This window comes from Juglans regia, chromosome 5 (assembly GCF_001411555.2).
Source record: "Juglans regia cultivar Chandler chromosome 5, Walnut 2.0, whole genome shotgun sequence".
In the NCBI taxonomy this organism is placed as follows: Eukaryota; Viridiplantae; Streptophyta; class Magnoliopsida; order Fagales; family Juglandaceae; genus Juglans; species Juglans regia.
Genome location: NC_049905.1, coordinates 9,992,922 through 10,013,320, shown reverse-complemented (window position 1 = coordinate 10,013,320; position 20,399 = coordinate 9,992,922). Strand labels below are relative to the sequence as shown.

Genomic DNA, 20,399 nt, shown 5'->3' with positions numbered 1-20,399 from the left:
AAAATTAAACCATACATTTTTTCTTATAAATAAATACAAAATGAGTCCAAAATATACTGTTTTTTAGAGAAGAACGTGTGTCGTGCATGCAGAGTTGTGTTTGCTGGCGGGCTTTGGTTTAGACACAGTTGGGATCCGGCGAGAAGTATCCGATCAAAGTTCTTGCTCAATTCTTTGTAAGAGCAATGCTAGTCTTCTTGGTTGGAAGCATGTAGCCTTTTTGGGGGCTTCCGTCCCCTACAAAATATCCATAAAAGCTTTTTGTTTTTGGAAAAAAAAAAAAAAAAATAGACCTCTAGGTACTTCTATAAGATAAGAAAAAAATTACTATGCCTCTAAATAGTTATCGCTCCATTTTATCGTTAAGTGATTTTTTTAATTTAATGATAAAGAAAGTGATTTTAAGTATATTAGTGTATTTTTTTATTATTTTTAAAAAATATTTAAATATATTAAAAATTTTTGAATAAAAAAATAAAGAAAAAGTTATAAAAATAACTAGCGGTAACAATAAGCGCTGATACTCAAGCGGTAGAGTAGCACCGTTGATAAGATAAACTTCAATAAAAATTAATTTTTCCCCTCAAATTTAATTTTCTTTTTATAGTTTTGTCCCCAACGTTCACATCCTAATACAACACTTCCTAGTCTTGATCATGTGTGATTAAAAGATAGAAAACAATTTATTTATAAAAAAACAAAATTTTTTTATTCTGTAATAGGCTTAATTATAACATTAAAAGTTTGTGTTTCATTTGATCTCATTATTACAATTTTTATAAATTTTCACACAAAATATAATAAATAATTTAACTTTTTCAAATCTCAATTCAATTTTTTCAAATCTCAAAACAATAATAATATTAAAAAATAATATTCTAACAATATTTTATTCAACTTTCAACATTCATCTAAAACTATTTCATCTCATTTCACTATCCAAACAAATCCTAATAACTTGGTTTCAGTCATTTTAGGAAAGTAAAGTAACATGAGCATTTTAAGGAGATATTTACTTCTTCTAATCTCACAAAGGAGGATATTGATAGTTGTATCAGTGTCATTGAGCCAAGGATGTCTGTATGAATGAAAAGTTGCTTAGGGAGTTTACTAAAGAAGATATTTATGTAACATTGCAGTTGATGGGTCCCCTAAAATCCCCAGGACCTAGGGGTGGGCAGCAGGGCCCCGACCCCAGTTACCTCGCCCCTGTCCGCCCCGCCCCGCATGGAACACCCCATGCAAGGGGGGGCGGATTGACCCTGACGGGCCTCCGCCCCCCGCTCCACAGTCCCTCATTTTTTAATATAAAAAATTATAATTTTTAATATTTATATAAATATATTGTATATAGACAATTTGTTAAAAACTTGAATTTAACTTCAAGTTAATAAATTGTCTTGACCTCCTAGGCCAACCATTATATAGGAGGCCAAGGCATTACAGTAAGTCCCACATTACTTAACTATCACTATTGTATTGCCTTGACGTCCTATATAATAGTTGGCCTAGAAGGCTAAGGCAATCCAAAATATAACTCTAATCAGTTTATATTTTTTTTAAATGTATAAATTTCAATTTATACTTTAAATTATATTATAATTTGGGTCTAAAAAATATTTTTTAGACTAAAACAATTTTTATACAGTGGATTGAGCGGGGGGCGGGGCAGGATATGAAACCCTGCCACCCGCATGGTGCGGGGCAGGAGGCGGGGAGGGGGTGCCCCCGCCCCGCACCATGCTGGTAGCACCCTTACCAGGACCTGATGGTTTTAGAGCTCATTTCTACCAATCCTATTGGGGCATAGTAGGAGAAGAGGTATGTAATGTTGTTTTAAGTATTTTAAATGGGGTGTTTTTGGATTCTTGTATTAATTTTACATATATAGCCTTAATTCCTAAGGTTAATTCTCCTGCTACTGTTAGTGAGTTTAGACCTAGTAGTCTATGTAATGTTCTTTACAAACTTATATCCAAAGTTCTAGCTAACAGGTTAAAAAAGGTATTGAATTACATCATCTCAAACAACCAAAGTCCTTTCATCCCTAGGCGCCTCATTACAGATAATATAATGATAGCCTATGAGACTTTGCACACTATGAAGACAAGATAAAGAGGAGAATCAACAAGCATGTCTCTAAAGTTAGATACGACAAAAGCTTATGATAGAATTGAATGAAGTTTTCTTGAAGCAGTGATGAGGAAGCTAGGGTTTGAAAAGAGATGAATTAGATTAATCATGGAATGTGTAACCATAGTTACATATTCTGTGATTATGAATGTGCAGCTTGGAGAGATTATTAAACCTACTAGAGGTTTAAGACAAGTGGATCTCATCTCCTCTTACCTTTTTGTTTTAAGTGCAGAAGGGTTGAGTGCTCTTATAAACTCAACTGAAACAGGTGGAAAAACAAGAGGGGTTGCTGTTTCAAGAGGGGGGATAAGGGTAAATCCCTGTTATTTGCAAATGATTCATCTTTGGAAGGGAAAATCTGTTAAAATGGGCTAATACTCAAGAACTACTTCACAAATATGAGAAAGTTTCAGGATAGTTTTTAAACAAGAACAAGACTACTATCTATTTTAGTTCCAACACTGGAATGGCAGTAAGAAGACATTAGTCAGGCAGCAAGGGTTAGGTAATGTGGGTCTTATGAAAAATATTTAGGACTACAACTTATGGTGGGTAGATCAAAATATAATGCTTTTAGACATTTGAAAGAGAAGATATGGGGGAGAGTTCATAGTTGGAAGACCACATTTTTAGCACAAGAAGGGAAAGAAGTGTTGTTTAAAGCTGTGATTCAAGCTATGCCAACTTTTTCAATGAGCCTTTTCAAGTTGCCAAGGAAGTTGTGCATGGAAATCACTTCGATTATGTCTAAGTTCTAGTGGGGCCACAAGCAGAATATGAGCAAAATACAGTGGAGGAGCTAGGTTAGAATGGGGGAATCAAAAGAATGGGGCTGGGTTTTAGAGATGTGGAGTCTTTTAATAAGGCTATGCTTACAAAACAGTGTTGGAGATTACTTAAGCAGCCTCATTTTTTGGTATCTAAAGTAATGAGGGATAAATATTTAAGCATGGTGATTTGTTGAATGCAAGAATAGGAATAACCCTTCTTTTATATGGAAGAGTTTGTTGTCTGCAGTGGACTTGCTCAAAGCTGGTTTGTTGTGGAGAGTTGGTAAGAGGGATAAGATAAAGGTTTGGAAAGATGGGTGGCTACCTGTCCCAATTTCATATCAGGTGCAATCTCCATTAAAACATATGGATGAAGAAGCTACTGTTAGTGAGCGAGTAAGGGATAAGTGAATGGAAGACTCAAGTAATTGCTGATACATTTAGTAATGCTGGGGTTGAGATAATCATGAGTACTCCTCTGAGCATATTGAGAATTGAAGACCAACTAATATGGATACATAGTAGGGATGAGAAGTTCTCTGTTAAGAGTGCTTACCATTTAGGGCAGTCAAGGAGGAGAATGGCACGAGGGGAGACATTTGATTCTACTAACATGTCAGAAGGCTGGAAACAAATCTGGAGTCTGAATGTCGAAGGGAAAGTCAAGATGTTCCTATGGAAGCTAGGACAAGAAATACTACCTACTAAGTTGAATTTGTTTAAGAAGAAGCTTGCAGTGGATGGCTTATGCCCAGTATGTGGAAGGGAGGATGAGCCTTCTGTACATATTGTAAGGAGTTGTCTTGCTGCATCAGACATTTGGTCTGAAATTGGCAATCTAGTGCAGAAATGGGTGTGTTCTGAAGTTGGTTTCATGAACTTATGGAAGAGGCTAAATCAGCAGTTATGTCTAGAGGATATAGCTTTAGTGGCATAGGTTATGAGATTAATTTGGTTGAGAAGGAATTCATTGTTTTTTGAAGACAGGTTTGATCATCCAAGAGACTTAATGCTGAAGGCAAAGCAAGTTCAACAGGAATTTGTTGAAGAAAATCAACTAGTCTTAATTATAAGGCAAATTGGGATGTGACAATGGATAAGCAAACAAAAAAGGTTGGTATGGGGATTATAGTCAGAAACAGTGAGGGCGAGAGTATGGCAGTACTATGCTCGAGCTTAAATTGTGTGGTAGAACTAGTTATTGCAGAAGCTTTGGCCCTAAGGAGAGCTTTGGAGTTCTGTGTTGATTGTCACAAGTTATATTTGAAGGGATTGTCAAGCAATGTGAGGAATGTTAATAGTATTGATGATATTGATACTAGCTATGGAAGTGTGATAAAAGATTTTAGAGGTATGCTAATTGATAGGCTAAACTCGAGGGTCTATTTTACCTACAGAGAATCCCAAAATGTGGCACGTATGCTAGCAAAGTTAGCCCTCTCTTTTCGAGAGGATAAAGTTTGGATTGAGGAAGTACCTGCACAAGTAGAGAACTATGTCACGAACGAAAAGCTTTGTAATGATTTTGAGGTTATTGAATAAATAACAAAATTAGATCTTGTTTTTTTTTTTTTAAAAAAAAACTTCTAACTACTTCCATAAATTTTCGTTTAATTTTTTAATAGGTGCATCCGATGTGTCAATCAATTAAAAATTGGCACGTGAAATAAAATGTCACGTCAGAAATTCTACGAAAAAACATAATTAAAATACATTGTACAATTTATATATAAATGATTTTAAAAACCAAAAAAGTTTAGGAATACCTAAATATGTATAGAAAATAGGAAAACACAAAACCTCAAAAAGTAAAATATCATAAAAAATTAATTATTTTTTTAAAAATCGCCGCAACAAGTAAAAACATTTAAAAAAATAGTAACAGAAAAATGTTAACAATAGAAAATAAAAAACCCAAAAAATGAAAAAAGAAATTAGGGGACGCGTGACCATGATTGTGGAAGAGACATCCTTCTACCGTTGCTGAAGTAAGAGAAATTTTATATAGAAGTTTTACATCATATATTTTTATCTAATTAATATATTATTTGTCATTTTTGTTATTTTTATCTTAGCGCTTAAATATGTATATTTAAATGAAAAGATAAAAATAACAAATCACTTATTGATTAGATGAATGTGTATGATGTACCGCTTTCTTATAGCATTTATCCTAAAGTAATATCTAGGTTGCGGGAAAGAGGTTGCCCCCTCTCTTTCAAGCTAGGAAGGGGTTGGTTGGGGGTCCCCTATGGGTGGTGCCGCTTCGCCTGGCTCTCCACAGCTAGGGGACCTTTCCCCATTTTTTGATCATTTTGTTGATTTTTTTTAATTTTTCTTTTTCAAGATATTTTTAAATTTATATATATATATATTAAAATATTAATTATTTAAGCTTCAATGATTCCACTTTCCCTTTTTTCAAGGTTATTCATGATTTTTGCGAATTTCAAAAAATCCTGTTTTTATGATTATTATTATTTTCTCTAAGCAAGTTTAGCATTTTATAGATAAAACTAAACGATTACAGGATACAAATTTAAGTAGGGTGGAAATCTCCTACAGTCATTTCAAAACTAACAGATACATCACATAAAAATAAGAAAAAAAAGAGATCTAGAGCCAAGTAATTGGCTCCCCCCGTGTCCCACTAGGGAACGCCACTTGAAGCAATTTTTGTATAGTCTGTTTTACGACTAAAAGCCGCAATAAATGGGGTTGTGCTGCATCTTGATGGTTTGGACTGACTGGAAAAGACTGTCACACCCACTTTCACTTGATTCTTAGTTTGGAAAAGTAAGAACATAAGATAGTAGTTTGAAACAAAGTTGAGTCACCGGCGAAGGACCAACACAAGCTATGGCGGCGCGTGATCTGTTAGAGTGGAATGGAGGGTCGGATCCGAAGGATCCTAAGCCTCTAATGTTAGGGGAGCCGCGCATGTCCAGATAAGCAACTTCAGAATATGGTGGCGCGTGGTTGGTGGGAGGGTGCCAGAAAGAAGGAGATCGGCTTGTTGCGGCACTATGGAGAAAAATCTAAGACAAAACACACAAAGAGTAGATAAAATAGGAAAGAAAATTAAGCTACTACGGGTGGCCAGTGGAGCAACTTCTCCTCCCAATTAATGGACTGGAATCTTGATAACGACAAAAGGTATTTTCACCTGGCTAGAGAAAAAAGATTATGATTATTTTACTTTTATAGGTTATGTACTTTGCTATTTTTGTACTTTTTAAGCTTTTTGGGTACTTTTAGGTTATTTTTTTTCCTCAAATTTCTCTTAGTATCTCACTTGTGCTATTCTAAAATCATGTTTTCATATCGATAATTTTTTAGGTATTTTTTTAAAACTTTTTTAATACAACTGTTTATATATACATGTATATATACACAGAGATTCTACATGTTAGCTTTTAATTTGCCGAAGAAATTAAAGTTTTTTATTTTATAGAATTTCTTACGTGGCATGATTTTAAATTCTTCAATCAAAGTATTCAATTATTTCTTAATTCTTTTTCTATACCATTAAATAAGAAAAACATCATATTCTATCTTTTAATTTTTCTATCCTTCATATTGAATAAAAATATAAAAGAAGTGAATACATCATATTGAGTTCTATCGGGAGTGGCAAATCGTGTTTTTGAGTAGTGTTCGTATCGTGTCAAATCATGAATATTCGATTATATAAGTCAATCTAAACTTAACTCATTAAGCTAAATATATTAAACTTTCAAACCCTAACCCAAATTGTTTTGATAACGGGTCGTATCGTGCACCTGTTTAATAATTAATTAGAAATATGTTAAAACGGCACGACTCATTTAAACCTGTTTGTTTCATGTAAATGAGTTGAACTAAAATGCATAACTCATTTAACCTAATTTAAAATAATTTCACATAAAATTTAAAATCTATATTTATTAATAATCACAATATCTTAAAAAATATATCAATATTTTTCAAATTTTAACATATATTAAAACCAATATTACAAACTATACAATGAAAAATATGAGCATATGTCTAAAATTACAATCATAATAATAAAAATAATAAAAACATAAGCATACTGAGAAATACCAATATTATAACTTAACAATAATAAAATTTTAATTTTGAAATAAATTCTAAACGGATCAAAACGGGTTGATTTCATGTTAAGCATGTTGACCTGTTATTGATCCGTTTATAAATCGTGTATTAACAAGTCAACTCATTTTTATCTGAATCCGTTAGCATCAAACTCAAATATACTAATTTTATATTATGTTTGTATTGAATTCACGGGTGGTGACACCTATTGCCACCTCTTATATCATTTTATACAAGAAAAAGAAATCATTTCTAAAAAATAATCTAAAAGAGATAAATACATTTCAATATGTTAGAATCCATTAAAGTCGAACTAAAATTAATTAGAATCAGTTTGAATTAACTGATTGAACTAGTTTGGTGAGTGATTAAAAATTTAAAACAATTGGTCGTGCTTTGGGGTGTAAATCAGTCCGATCTGATCTAGAGGTGATGGATTGAAATTTTTGGTCCATCATTTTTCCCGTATCGGATTAGACCGAATATCCATAGGAATTGGACCGGACCGGTAACTGTTGGTCTGGTCTGGCCTAATTGTTTTTTTTTTTCAAATAAATTAATAAAACAAATTTATTTAAATCACTAAATTAAAATTAAATGAATTATTAATATGAATTATATAACTAACTCATTAAAAAAATATTTTATATGATCAATACTAATAAATTAGATAAAAATTACATCATTAACTTATATAATTACTATATAAAAATAATATATTAAATTATTAAAAATATTTTTAAATATATATAGGAGTTCGGTCCAGTCCTGTTTAAAATTTATAGATCCTGGAAATGGACCGAATTTTTTTAATTAACAATTTATGAGACCGAGACCGACCGGTTTGGAGTTCGGTCTGGTCTCCCTGTGATTGAGAAGTGATCTCAATGTATTTCATTTCATCTCATATAATTATTATAATCTTATCAAATTTATAAATAAAATATAATAAATAATTTAACTTCTTCAAATTTTAAAATATAATAATATTAAAAATAATATTTTAATAATATTTATTTAAATCATCTAAAATGTGATCTCATCTTTTAATTAGAACGAGAGCTCAATAAATGGGCCGGACACGGGCTACTCGTTTTTCAGCTCCGATTTCTGAGAAGAATGAATATGAGCTGCAGCAAGGGTTGAGGTTGGGCGTAATCCCAAATCATGGCTCTTCAAAAGTACCTCAAAACCCTCAAAACCCTCAAGAGAAGTCATCGTCCCAACTTCTGCCCTGAACCCCGCCATGCCATTACGGAAATCATCTCCAAAACCCTAAACTCCTCAGCTCCCAAACCCCTAACCACAACCGATACTGCTTCCTTCCTGTCATGTCTCAGCCCCACCACACTCCTCCACATTATCACGGACCCAGAGCTCAAATCCTCAAAATGCTTACGTTTCTTTAATTTTCTCCTCCGGAACCAATCTCTCGTATCCTTCGAGCCTGACCTGCAAGCCTACTTGACCCTAATTTGCAGGCTTCTCAGAGAGAGAAGGTTCTCGGATGCTGAGAAAACCATAAAATCCGTCTCGGTTGGCGAACACCCCAGGTACCCATTTTCTGTACTTGCTCCTACGGTTTGGAATTGCTGCAGTGACCCCAAAGTGCTGACAAAATTTTTCAATTCTATGCTTAATATTTATTCTGATTGTAACATGTTCGACGGAGTTTCGGAAGTTTTTGAATATATGAAGAATCATGGAATTGGGATGGACGAGAGGACTTGTACTGTACATTTGCTTGCCCTCAGAAGGTCTGGTCATATGCAACTGGCTTTAGACTTCTTTTATCGAATGGTCGATTCGGGCATTGAGGTTTCCGTGTTTTCTTTGACAATCGTGGTGGAGTGCTTGTATAGGGGTGGAGAGGTCAAGAGGGGTAGGGAATTGGTGGAGGAGATGATTGGTAGAGGAATCAAACCAAATATTATAACATTCAATATAATGGCAGATGCTTGTGCCAAGGCACGGAATTCTGGGGAGTTGGATATGGTTTTGCTTTTGATGGACAAGGAAGGATTGGCATTCAATGATCGCACGTACAAAATATTGATAGATGGATTTACGAGTTTTGGGAAGGTTGAAGAAGCTAAAAAGTTGGTTTTTGATATGCTTAACAAAGGTTTAAATGTGTATGCGTATTTGTGCAATTTGATTATTGGTGGCTATTGTAGATTAGGATCTATGGACGGTGCAGTTTTCATGTTTGATGAAATGACGAAAAGAAGCATCCTTCCTAATGCCGATACTTACCGGGCTCTGATAAGCGGTTTTTGCAAGGCTGAAGAAATGGGAATGGCAATGGCATATGTAAACGACATGCATACCAAAGGAATAGAACTGGACAGTATCATGTTTAACACTCTAATCGATGGTTTTTGCAACCGAGGGATGGTTGATGAAGCTTTTGAGTTGCAAGTTTTGATGGGGAAGAAAGGATTTATTGCTGATTTATGTACGTGTGACAAGTTACTGAGTGGATTATGTGAGATGAATCGGATTGAAAAAGCTAAGAGGTTGCTGAACATGATGGATAAAAGGGGTGCAACCCCAAAAATTTTGAGGTCCACGGCTTGAACTAATGTATGAAGTAGACCAAGACCGACTCTATCATTAGATAATCACTAGTCGTGAACCTGCGCAATTATATGTAACGAAGTTAGGATACCTTCAATTAATACTATAGATTACCAATTGTAAATGCAAGTTACATTAATTTTTTTTTTTATTTGAAAGGAGCACAATATTCTTTATTTTATTCATGACTCTCACTTTTGGTGAATGAATACATTTTACAAGAAAAGCTGAGGGATTGCAAAATTCTAAAACCAGGCTTTTAAGAAAAATTATATTTCTATCTTGTGCTAATTACAATCAAAATTTACATTTAACCCCAAGAGGTTGGTCCAAGTGGTGATGACTTTGGTTTTCGGGTATCACTCTCTTTAAGGTACAAGGTTCAACATTTTATGAGTACAAACAATCTTTTAGGATCACACTTCCTGGTGAAAAGACAGTTATTTAACTAGTTCCGTATAGGAAAATTTTCAAGAGTGTGGTGCACGGGACAAGTGTTTACTTTGCAGAGATTGGTTCGAAGGGTCCTACCTTGGAGAGATTCTAGACACCAAAAAAAAAATCAAAATTTACATTTAAAAAACGAACTTAAAAGCTACAAAATCATATGATGATAGTGCCTAAATCGAGGCAATCTTAATATGTCCATCATTTACTCCACCAAAGCCAATAGTGGCAATTGAATAGCTAAAGAATAATTGGTCGATACACCTATTGTCCATTCTATATTGAATGTTGTATGGAAAAAGATAAAACTTATTGGAAAGCAAGAATGTCCTCCCAAAGATTATAAAACCGCCATGGTGAAGAAGTGGAATTAAGAAACTATTGAACATTGATAGCCGAATCAGTTTCAAATACTACACGTGAGAAATCTAGCTACAAACAAAATAAGAGGCCTTGTTTAAGTGCCATTAGCTCATCCAAAGTATTAGTTTCATGTCCCAAAGGGAGAGAGGAGGCAAATACAACTTCCACAGCTGCATTTCTCAAGATATTTCCACATCCAGCCATACCAGAATTCCCAAATGAAGAACCATCAATGTTAAACTTAACACATCATGAAGGATGAGTCTGCCAAGTAATTGAAAAAGGCCTTTTAACTTTGACGTGAAGACAATTAATGCCCAGAGTATGTAGAGAGATTTGAGCACAAAATTGAAGATTTCGAGAAGGTTTAGCAAAAGCATTATATTCAAGTAACCAATGTTTGATTTTATTGATAACAGTTGAAACCACATGTTCTTTACCTTTGTGGAGATGATCGTTTCTAGCTAACCATATCTCCCATAAGATGGACATAGGAGTAATGGAAGCAAGAATAGAGACTTGATCTGTTAGAAATACTAGATCAAAGTATACAGCGGAAGCGATATTACCTCATCGTAAATATTTAGGATCTAGTGTGGTTGTTCCACATATTCTTCGTCGTCGTCGTCGTTCATTCGGAATCTCCCATATCGATGGTGGAGTGTGCTACGTGGCAATACCAGAGCAACACCCACATATTCCACAGCCTAAATGTCGGGACTAGAGATAACCATTTGAGAGAGAGTTTGTTTGTCCAAGTATGCTCTAAGGAAGGGGAGAGATTATGTAAATAGTATCTCTAGTGTAACCCCATGGCTGGCCATTAAGTGCCCGCCATCAAGCCTCATGAAGTGGCTTAAGAGCCACTTCATAACCCCCAAAAGGAGGTGAAGGGGTGCCCACTATAGGTGCCCCTTTCTTACATCATAGTGGGCAAGATCTCAGGTCTGCATCCCTCAATATGTTCTCAATCTTGTTCATACTGACAAATAGGCTGTGCGACCATCGAGCACAGCTGTAAAAGAAAGATGGGAGCACTATACCAAATCTCTCCTAGAGAAGACTAGCACAGCAACATCCCTAAAAGTGTCTCGTTATGCCCCGACTAATTTGATCACATCAGACTAAGCATCCCTAATCCCTCTCGAGTCCAAATGACTCAGAGCAATGCTCAATTTCCATAAAACATGATGTACTCACAACTATATTGCAACTCCCAATAAGCAACATAACTTGCTGGCAATGAGTACACACAATTATCGATGTGTTACCAGATAGTCTTCCCTTCACTCTCATGTCATTTAGTTTCAGTCCAGTCGCTTTCCCAACAATGCCTATTTAGACCACATCATTCATGGCTATAGATAACATACCAAAATAGCAGACACTAAAACATCAACCTCGTGACATAGTCAAAGGTCTCCTAAGGGCATAAATAAATTAAGATCATCAATTATAACCTACAGGACTCACACGGTGAGGAAGCAGGGAACCATTCACTCACCTCTACTGTTGGTCGTAAAAGCACATGTAGTATGAAATACATGCTACGGTGGAGTTCTCTTTCCAAAGAAAGAGCGTATATCTATTCTCAATTCACCGTACAGATCTTAGTCTAGTCGCTATCTCAGCGCCTAACCCGAGTCCCTCCATTTACTGGCTATCCAAAGCGCAAAAGAGGATCTCGCATCTGGCTAAACCACATGCTACATGGTATGTGGGTAACCATGCACGGTCCTTAGACCTCATTTTAGCTCCCACTAAGGCGAGATATCTTTTGTGTCTTCCAACTTATCCCTCTCTGAACAAGTACCGAGTAACAGATTGTCTCATCTTTGCTCGCTACCTCTTTGTAGCGCCAAAGGCGATCACTCGTGTGAGTGAGCCGATCTAAGCCTGTCAATATACCTTTTTCACCATAATTTCTAAATTTATGGTGAATGTGTGTGCATACCAAAGAATGCTTCCAATCACGCCACATGATCATAGAACACATCAGTATCATGTGCATGACAAGCAATACCGTGAGGTACAGAGAAATCACATGGTCAACAACAAATTATTAAATCACACAACTCTCAAGTGGCGTTTAATGACCATTTCTCTCTATACGCATTCTAATGTATAATAACTTTCCAAAACATGCTCGTACTAAAAGATTCAACTTTTACATGTAAAAGTCATTTGCACAATCATAAAGTCAGCGATCACTCATCGCGAATCTCATTTAGGTCAAACTCACAATATAAGCCGTAGATTCTAGTCAGCAAGTCTAACTGCGATTTTTAAGAATCTACAAAGTGACCACAAATGTTATTCAACAAACTTAATTTGCGACTTCAATGTTTCATTTAAATCTCTTGAACTCAACAAAAGCATGTGAGATAACCATTATTTATTTTTCATTAAGGGTAAAGCGATTAGGGCCTTTGCCCCCAAAGGCAATCATAATAGTCTAGTCGTTACTATTAAAGACAATCGCATCACAAACTCACTTAACCAAGTAAGCCATATTTACCCTCTAACAAAAACTTAACCTCTAACTCCCATGAGCAAACCATAATGGAAACACCAAATAGTATAGGCAAAACTAGAATCTTTAGTATTTTCCATCTCATTAATTGTCTATAGATTTTGAACAAGAGCTTCTAGAAACTGTTTTCCTCAAAAATAGTCTCACAATACATGAAATTTGAGCTTCTTTTCATAAACCCATGTTCATCACCTCATAATACGGAAAACCTCTTATTAGGCGACAATTAATTATCTAAGATAACCAGTTCGCAATATCTCTTATGATGACACTTTTCTAATATTGTCAACATCGTTCAAAGAATCTCATTTTATTCAATAGGTCGTTTAATAACAAAAAAAATGACTAGGTACATTGGATATCTTTAAATAGATGATTTGTTGAGGCCGCATGTAAACAGCACCAGCAGCATTCATTTGTTTTCTATACCAAAATAGTACTAGCAACAATCATGCGCTCAAGGTACTTCATGCCTAAACATCACAAAAGCCAACCATCTAATTCTCTTATGAGAATCAGCTATTTAACACCTTCAAGAAAAGTTTCAATAAATATGCGATCAATAGCTATCTAAATGCAACTCAATTAGGGCCAAGAGATGGATCTATTAATAGAGAGATGGATCTATACCTCTATTAACTCAATTTTTCCTTTGTCAATTAGATCAACAACTCTAAGTTGGATCATATAAGTGAAGCGAATCTAAATTTCTATGTTGGGATTCCTACTATGTGAATTCAATACCTTTAGCGGAGCCATATTACAAATATTCTCTTCTAGTCTCTAAACGACGAAAGAATATTGATATAAAGCTACCATGCTATTTATGAGGATCCTTATATTCTATAACTTTTGGGAGTCACTATCACTAATGGTACACCTTAACTCAAACTCAAAGGTATACTCCCACTAGTTGTTGAATTACTCCTACTATTTTTGGCGATCTTATATAAAAAGATAAGTGTTACAAAAATCCACAATTCCCCATCCTCGTCGAAAATGCGAGTAATTTTCTTGACTCAACAAAAAAAAATGATCAAGTTTAGATCCTCTCGACTTTTAATAGAATTCACATTTGCACAAAAAAAGTCACTTAGCCTTTCTCAAAAGCGAATGAACTCGATCTAAGGATGACAAATCAGAGTTAAGGCTGCAACCCATATTACATCAAACCTGATGGGAACCAAGATCAAATTGATTGTGGGTTCAAGGGATTTCATTCCCGCGGGTTCATATCAAAACCCAAGTGTGATGTAACAACTGCTTTGCGCCACAATTCATTTATAACACCATTCTCAGCAAGTCAATAAACTGCGAGATAATTGTTTTCATTATATAACTCATACGATTGCGATTTCGAAAAAATTTTAACTTGAAAAATATATTTTCATAAAAAAAAATTTTGGATCGCATTTATATGATGAAACAATATATTTATTATCAAAGTCCTTAGTGTGCATGTTTAGGAACTTTCACATAGAAAAATACTCATATTACCTTTTCTCTTTGACTCTACTAAACCAAGGAGAGGGATCTCTTTAGCAAAAAAAATTTCAATTTCTCAAGCTTCACACCCATCATCCTATGCCTCTATGGCATATTTTAGTATATCATTTCCCCACCCGAGAAATAATACCACTGAGTCAATGAGTGACCATCCAACTTCCAAACCTCTAGAAATTCTCACTAACACCACTACTTTCAATAAGTCTTAAATCAAATTAGGTATAGACTTCACAAATATCGTATTAAAAGCGCTAAAAAAACATCGTTTTGTGCAACAGATACAGTATGTGACGTTTTAGCTGCTAACTAGCGATATATTCTTATTTCTTGCATACTCAATATTTTTCATATTCTTCAATCCACTATAGGAGAGAAAAAGAAAAAATTTTGCGAGAAATTATCTTAACCTAAAACCTATATTGCATCAGTGCAACTACGAGCAAACTTTTTAGTTTCGGTTTAGATAAGTCATACCTAATTATTCAAACTTTTGTCACAATTGCCATGCAAACCTCCAAGGTGCTTGGTATTACTATCAAGGGGTGCTCCAAAGTTTATATATCAGCAAGAACCTATATGTTCTCACTAGAGAGAAATAAAACTTAAGAAAGAGTATTAGTGCCAATACCACATAAAGGTGCACTGATAAAATCTTTAAAAAAATGAATGTGCCAATCAAGAATGTCCTCAACAAGCTTGCACACTCAGATTTTAATATCCTTACTCGCCAAACATACTAGCAAGTTTTAGAGAGTATGTTCTTATCAGTGAGTAATCTAAATTGCTTTAAGATTATAATGCTCAACCTCAAAATATAGGAGCAATTAATCTTTGCATTACAGAAACAACGCGCAAGTTCTTCTATTACCCACAAGATTCTTAAAGACAAAATAGTGATTTAGCTCTATATGATAGTTGATCACATCAACTTCTATAAAAATTGTAGTGCATGCGTCCCACGCGCACTTCCAATTTTATTATAGACATTTTAGAGATTTTACAATAATGATGTATAAGACTATCTGACTCTCAAAATAATTTTCATTCGTTTCCAACTACTGCTCATGGAGGAGATTAATGTGACGATTAAGTCGTATAAATAATCTTTAGGCTTTTTTCATGGTTATCTCAAAGTTACTAAATTATGCGCATCTAATTGCACATACATTTAAAAAATTTGCCGCGTTAATCTAAGTTAAAACAAAAATAATTAATACACGTCGCAAGATCGAAAATTTGCTAAGCTACCTAATCATCTCTTGCGCCTCAATGTCTAATTATTAATTTCTAACTTAATTTTTGCGCAAATTTATATTGTATAGAAGATTAATTCCAAATAAATCTCAACCATACTCCCACTAGGATAAGTAATTTATCGAGTTAGTCTCATGTAAAAATAATTTCTTCTTAGATCGAAGAGATCAATTTAAACCAATCATAAGTATGGACTAATTAAACTCGGGCTACTTAATCCTCTAATTTATCACATTTTTAAAACTTGAAAACTAATTCTTAAAAAATAGTCTAACAATACAAGTGATAAAATAAGCTCATACAATTACATGTAATCACAATACATGTACAAAAATGATCACATCACATTTGATCCAAATAATTATTATTCAACAAAAAATAATAATCTAGGCAATTTATAACTTAAAATAAAATGCCTATAAATGCGACAAAACATGACATTATAATATTATGGCATGCATGTATTCAATAAGCACATGCAAAAAAAAAAAAAAAAAAAATTTCAGAAAAAATAAATATTTTATGCCACAATAACATGCTGAATAAATAACTAAAATCAGCAAACTTTCCAATAATAAGCACTAGCTCAAATGGTTGAGCTTATAGTCTTTGCAGGTGAGGCCTTGGGTTCAAGTCACCATCCAAGCATTTTGCACAAAAAGTACTGTTCTTAGACAGGCAATGGGCCGCACCCCATGGGCGCCCAGCTGCAAAGCGGGCCTGTGCTTGATGGGCTCTCAATCCAATCCACAAGTACTCTTAACAGGATATGAAACGGGTCAGAGTTTTTTTTTAAATTGAACGATATGGGCCAGACTAAAAAAAAAACAAGCCCAAAGATAATTAAAAACAAGTCAGAGCTCAAGATCAATGGTGTTGTTCCCTTGCGGTAAAGAACAAGCCCTTAATATAAAAAACAACAAGCCCATAAACGTGAAACACATTTACTGTTTATCTTCATCCTTAAATACGTTACTGTTCCAGTAACGAAAATGTAACCGACGCCATCCTCAGCGTGCGCCCATTAATGGAGACTTCGAACCTCCTGGCAGTGGCGCCGATCCACGGCAGGGTCACCCCACCCTGCCAGTGTCACTCAGCGGGGAAGTTAGCCCTTCCACCACTCACTAGTGCGCGCTGCACACAGTGCAGGTGGGCAGTACCGTGCCGCACCACCAAGATGCGTCGTGCACCTCTGGCTAGCAGATCGTGCTAAATTGACCTGGTGCTTGACTCTGCGCATATCAGAGCCGCTGCACCTGCCTTGGCGCACCGATCGTACATCAGATCTTTCTGCTCCGACATGCACCACGGCGCTACACCGAGTAAGCTGCTTCACGGCAGCTCTTCAGTACCAGCCTGGTGCAAAATAAAAGGCTCTACAAGCAGCAGTGGAACTGCACAGGCCAGGAGCACCGCCAAGTGCTCGACGCAGTAAGCAGTTCCGACCTTGTGTGCGGCATTGCATGCAGTGGAACTTAGCTCTGCGCATGGCCAAGGATTTTCATCTGCCTGGTGTCGCAGCTCAGCGCAGCAGAGGATGCACGATTGCACCTGCGCTGCTTGTCGCACCTTGCCGATGGGTTGTGGACCTCCATGGCTGAAACTGACTTTCAAGCAGCGTTTAACCAGCGCGCCACTATGGTAGTGTTGCACCAACGCGGTGAATGCTGCAGGTAGGTTGTACCCACGGCGCTGCTTGTCGCGCAGCACTGCTGGTTGCGCAGCACCTCTTTGGGCGCGCAGGGCTCTGCGCTTAGCTTTACGTGGGTGGCAATCACTGCCTATGCAGCGATGCTACAACCGTAACGAACAACTCGTCGGCAATAATGGTTACATATCATCGTGCATAAAAAATTCACATCACAGAAAATATATTCTGTAAAAGAAATCACTATGAGCACGACAAATATAAATCGAGAACAACCGATTCATTGCTCTGATACCAATGTTAGAAATACTAGATCAAAGTACACAGCAGAAGCGATATTACCTCATTGTAAATATCTAGGATCTAGTGTGGTTGTTCTACAGATTCTTCGTCGCCGTCGTTGTTCATTCGGAATCTCCCGTATCGATGGTGAAATGTGCTACGTGGCAATACCAGAGCAACACCCACATATTCCACAGCCTAAATGTCAGGATTAGAGAGAACCATTTGAGAGAGAGTTTGTTTGTCCAAGTATGCTCTAAGGAGGGGGAGAGACTATGTAAATAGTCTCTCTAGTGTAACCTCCTGGCTGGCCATTAAGTGCCAGCCATCAAGCCTCATGAAGTGGCTTAAGAGCCACTTCATAACCCCCAAGAGGATGTGAAGGGGTGCCCACTATGGGTGCCCTTTTCTTACATGATCATCTCTTCAGGAAAACTGCCACCATTTCACAGAAGTTAAGGCTCGGTTTGGATTGAGAGTTAAGGCTGCATTTGGCTCTCAAATTCAGCTGAGCTCAGCGGAGGTCAGTCTAATTTTAAGTTGAATTTAATATCCAAACACCCAGCTCTCAAATTATTAAATTCATCTCAACTCAAAACCTTCTTACACGTGGAACCCACAACCTTTTTCAACTTAAACATCTTTATAGGTGGGACCCACAACTTTTTTCAATTTTGCATAAAAAGTACTAAACTCATCTTAACATCTAAACACACTTTAAACTCAGTTTAGATGAGTTTCACATAATTCATTTCATTTCTCAACTCATTACTATTCATAAAGAACTCAACTCAGTTGAACTCAGCTCAACATCCAAACGCAGCCTTAATCTCAACTCGTCTCGTCTCATAATTACATTTTTCATAAATTCTCATACAAAATACAATAAACAATTCAACCTTTTTAAATTTTAAAACAATAATAATATTAAAAAATAATATTCTAACAATATTTTATTCAATTTTCAATTCTCATCTTAACTCATCTCATATCAAGTACTCACTATCCAAACTTAGCCTAAGTCTCATTCAATAAACAGATGATCAACGATTTCAATATAGAAATTTATTCTACAGCCATGACATTAGATGGGTGACACATCCATTGTTGAATCAACAACTATTTAGTTTCCATCCAATCACCGAGATCTTAGTAGGAATTAAAGTATTGTACATCACCTTGGCTAGCGGAAAATTAGGGTATGTTCTTCTCAAATTCTGCCAAGCAGATTTAATTCTAAATTTCCCTTCTTTTTTGTATGCTTCCAAATGCTTTAGTCTTTGCTCGAGCTCGACTCGATAAGCTAAACTTTCAACTTGAGCTCGAGCTCGAGCTAGTCCCACAAACGAGTTCGAGTTGAGTCGAGCCGAGCTTGATCTCGAGCTTGAATTGTTTATTTTTAAATTTTTTGAATAAGATTTAATAATTAATAAATTAGACAAATAAAAAATAAAAAATCTAATATTTAATTCATACAACTAACAAGTAGAACCTCTATTAAATTATAAAATTTTAAAAAATTTATAAATAATTAATATCTAACTAGTTGATATTTATCCAAAATAACAATATATTATATGCATACATATATTATTAATACATGCACTTAATATGATATCATATATCTATTTCATATATGTTTCTCACATACTAGTATATGAAATTATTAAATTTTATCGACTAATTATTATACAAATTATAAAATATACCTATAAAGTATATTTACTACATATACATAAGTAATTAGATTACATATTATATATTTAATTATAAAAGTTGTATGCTTATATTATTAGCTAATACATATATACATAGGTATATATTTATCAATATATGAATGAGGTTTAATCGAGTCGACTCGAGCATAAATGAGCAGGCCTTAACGAGTCTTAGTCGAGTCGAGTTTTATCGGGTATATATCGTTTACAAATCGAGCGAGTATCTACTTTCACGAATAAGTTTTTTTTTTTCACGAGTTGATTTCGATTCGAGTTTAATCGAGTGAGTATCGAGCGAACTATCGAACAGACTGGTTCATTTACCACCCTAATCAAATCTTAGATTTTCTTTTTTGTATTTATAGGTGGGGTGAGTGGGTGGGTGGGATATCCACCCGCATCCTATCCTGATTTTTTTTAGATTTCTACTCGCCCAGTACCATGTGGGCCGGACGGGACACACAAGCGGGCTGAGGGACGGGCCCTCGTTGCCCAGGCCTAAAATTTAATTTTCATGTAGTGCAGTTATCTTCTATTAATCTAGATCTCGGAATTGGGGTAAAAACTTTAATAGGATTTCGATTCATTATTTGTATATTTTGGACAATAATGTTTTTGACAGTTTCAATAGATTTGGGAGCTTTCCATATCTCCTAAAACATGATAGAGTTGGAGGAAAACCACAAAACCCAAATTAGTGGAGGTTTGGATAATGAATCGAGATAAAAGTTGAAAGTTGAAAAAAATATTATTTTTTAATATTATTAATTTTTTGGGATTTTAAAAACTTAAATTTTTTATAATATTTTGTATGTGAATTTGAAAAAATTGTAATTTTTAATTGGTGGATCATGACTTTCCATTCTAGGCATGAGAAACAATTGAGCCACTCAGTGCATGTGCATGAAACTTCTTGGAACCCATTGGTATATATAGATTGTGAAACATTCATATTGGATGTGTAATTGTCATTTGAACATGAAACTTCATTGTAATGTAGTAGTCTAAAACCACATGATAAGCATAATTATTTTGAATTTTTACAAAATTAGTATTTGAAA

The 20,399-nt window shown here is 35.2% G+C and overlaps 1 protein-coding gene across 1 annotated transcript; it reads left to right on the top strand.

Moving 5' to 3' along the window:
* Positions 1 to 8,109: 8,109 nt before the first annotated feature.
* Positions 8,110 to 9,745, top strand: LOC109009327 (pentatricopeptide repeat-containing protein At2g28050). The gene has a single exon (XM_018989773.2). The coding sequence runs from the start codon at positions 8,172 to 8,174 to the stop codon at positions 9,582 to 9,584; it is 1,413 nt and encodes a 470-aa protein (XP_018845318.2). The 5' UTR covers positions 8,110 to 8,171; the 3' UTR covers positions 9,585 to 9,745.
* The last annotated feature ends 10,654 nt before the right edge of the window (positions 9,746 to 20,399 follow it).